Consider the following 2,500-nt stretch of genomic DNA (forward strand, 5'->3'; position numbering starts at 1 on the left):
TTCTTTGTTCATTACTTACGGTACTTACTTATTGTGGGAACGCTTGAAGTTTTGTTTTATATATGTTTAGCTTAAACCCTGGATCCACGTAAAGAAAAACAATACAAGCAAATAAACAAAGAAAATAAAGTAACTTTACAAATCTGAAACAGAAAAACAAATTCGATGGCACATTTTCTGACAGCTTTGTTTGCGAATCTGAACTGGGAAGCAAAGGTTTGTTAGTCAATTTGGTGTTTTAATAACCGTGGTAGAGGTTGACTTTGCGCAGATTTGTGTTTGTTTGTAGTTTTGTTTGTGTGTGTGTGTGTGTGTGTGTGTGTGTGTGTGTGTGTGTGTGTGTGTGTGTGTGTGTGTGTGTGTGTGTGTGTATTTAAGTTTGCACAGGTGAAACTGAAAAGAAAAATTGTCGATGGCTAATTTATTGGTAAATATTTTACAACAAAGGCGATGTGTGAAGCCAAAGTTTGTCCAGTTTATCTCCCTTCTATATCTTGATTACTATGATTGGTGTGAATTTTTTGAAGATTTGTGTGAATGTTAGTTTCTTGTTTTTTTGTGTGTGTGTGTGTTTTATATATGCTTGTACTTGTTAACTTTCAATTACAAGTGGGTTTAAATTGAGATAAGGAAAAGAAATCGGTCCGCGTGAATGAGTGTTGTCGTTCATTAATTCTGTGTCGAGTGTGTCACACTTTAAGCACAAACATTCGCATACTTTTAACATTGAAATGTGTCAACGCCTCAGTCGAACTTTGAGCCTACATCTTGGCATATATATCCAACCTTATTTGGCAATACAATATTGTGACAGTCACACAGTCGTCATAGCAGTGGCGATACTTGGTCGAGAAATCCTACACTTCTGACTACTTCATCTCTCGACACAGGGCAAGGAAACCACAGGCACATGTCGCTGCTTTCGTGTTGGGGGTGATGAGAGTAGGGCTGTCCCACTAAAACCCTACTATTACTGAGTTACCTACTGTGATATACTCAATACTTACTGCATGAAATAAACAGATGCAGGGATGTCTTGTGGCGACGGCAGTCGACGAAACGCCGGTACTTATTTCAAATTGTCAAAAACGTTGCCGTTTATTTCGGCAAAACTGACGAACTTTTTTCACGGTGGCAAAGAATTTCCGACAAAAACCCTGGTCGTTTTGAACAATGCGTCGAAAAGCGGAATACAATCTAGCAACATATCTTTGCAGTAATGAGACCCCCGCCCAACCCCTACCCCCTACAAAAGCCAGTGTCACGTGCCTGTGTTTTGAAACTGACAAAGTACGCTCGGATGCTTTTCATTGTCAGTTTCCACCAGTGTGACCATTTAAAGACACCGCGTAGGGCGCATCCTATAATATATAATATATAGCCCTGAGTGTGTGTGTGTCTCGCTATATCTCAGTCACAGCTTCGTTGTGTCCTGCGTATCTCTTGCCACAGGGTGTGGTGTTAACCCCTCCACTATTTCGACTGTGCTGGGGTAGAGACAGCGAGAGGGGAAGAAAAGAACGAGTGTTGGAATTCAAAATATGCGCGGCAGTGTAAAAAACAGTCGTGAGAAATCTCAACTCGTATCCATAGACTGAGACGAATATTGTGTTTAGTTGTGGTAGATTTTCAGTGTGGAAGTAGCTATGGAGAAGCTTGTTCTACGTTGTCCGGTAAGCTTCAGTGGTTTTCGTTGTTCTGTGTATTCGGTAGTGAGAATAATAGATTATATGCTGCTGTGGTAGTTTTACAGTGGAGGTATAGGTTGCCATGGAAACACGATACCTTTCTACGATGTGTGTGCTGTGTGGCTTTGTTGGATTTACACCTGTGTTCGCTTCCTTGATAGACTCTCGAAGGGGTGACATGTTTTAGCGGTGTGTTTTTAGTGTTCTTTGATCACAGTTCAAGTTGCCTTTTGTCCAGACGTTAATTACGTTCTTTGTGAATACCTGACTTGCTAGCGGCCTACGGACGTAAACTTGTGTTCCGTGTGTGCGTTCCTTTGTGAGTTTCTTGTTCATTCTCGCGCCTTAGAGAGTGAGTGAGTGAGTGAGTGAGTGAGAAAGAGAGAGAGAGAGAGAGAGAGAGAGAGAGAGAGAGAGAGAGAGAGAGAGAGAGAGTGAGTGAGTAAGAGCGAGAGAGAGAGAGAGAGAGTGAGTGAGTAAGAGAGAGAGAGAGAGAGAGAGAGTGAGTTAGAGAGAGAGAGAGAGAGAGAGTGAGTGAGTGAGTGAGTGAGTAAGAGAGAGAGAGAGAGAGAACGAACGAACGAACTAACTAACGAACTAACTTTATTACTCAAGGATGAGAGACAGAAACAGAGAGAGAATCAGTCCGATCTCTCGGACCGTTTGCCTGTTATTGTTAATCATGTAACACTGAGCTTGTGTTCCAGGTTCGAAAACTTTGTAAAGTGTCGTTTTCACAGTCTTTACCGCGTGACGTGCGTGGTATAAGTGTGACTGTGTGTGTGTGTGGGGGGGGTGTCAGTGTGTGTGTG

At 42.1% G+C, this 2,500-nt stretch overlaps 1 protein-coding gene across 5 annotated transcripts in view; it reads left to right on the forward strand.

Annotated features, from left to right (window-relative positions):
- LOC138965333 (actin-associated protein FAM107A-like) overlaps window positions 1–2,500 on the forward strand; it is a 92,866-nt gene that overhangs the window by 61,209 nt on the left and 29,157 nt on the right. The window contains exon 1 of one of the 5 annotated variants that reach the window (XM_070337468.1): window positions 1,382–1,673. The exons of the other annotated variants lie outside the window; for them this stretch is intronic. Within the exon in view, the coding sequence (XP_070193569.1) occupies window positions 1,647–1,673 (27 nt within the window). The 5' untranslated portion in view covers window positions 1,382–1,646. Of the gene's footprint in view, window positions 1–1,381; window positions 1,674–2,500 lie in introns of those variants that run through there. 5 annotated transcript variants of the gene reach the window in all.

The sequence above is a fragment of the Littorina saxatilis genome, linkage group LG4, assembly GCF_037325665.1.
Source record: "Littorina saxatilis isolate snail1 linkage group LG4, US_GU_Lsax_2.0, whole genome shotgun sequence".
Taxonomy (NCBI): domain Eukaryota; kingdom Metazoa; phylum Mollusca; class Gastropoda; order Littorinimorpha; family Littorinidae; genus Littorina; species Littorina saxatilis.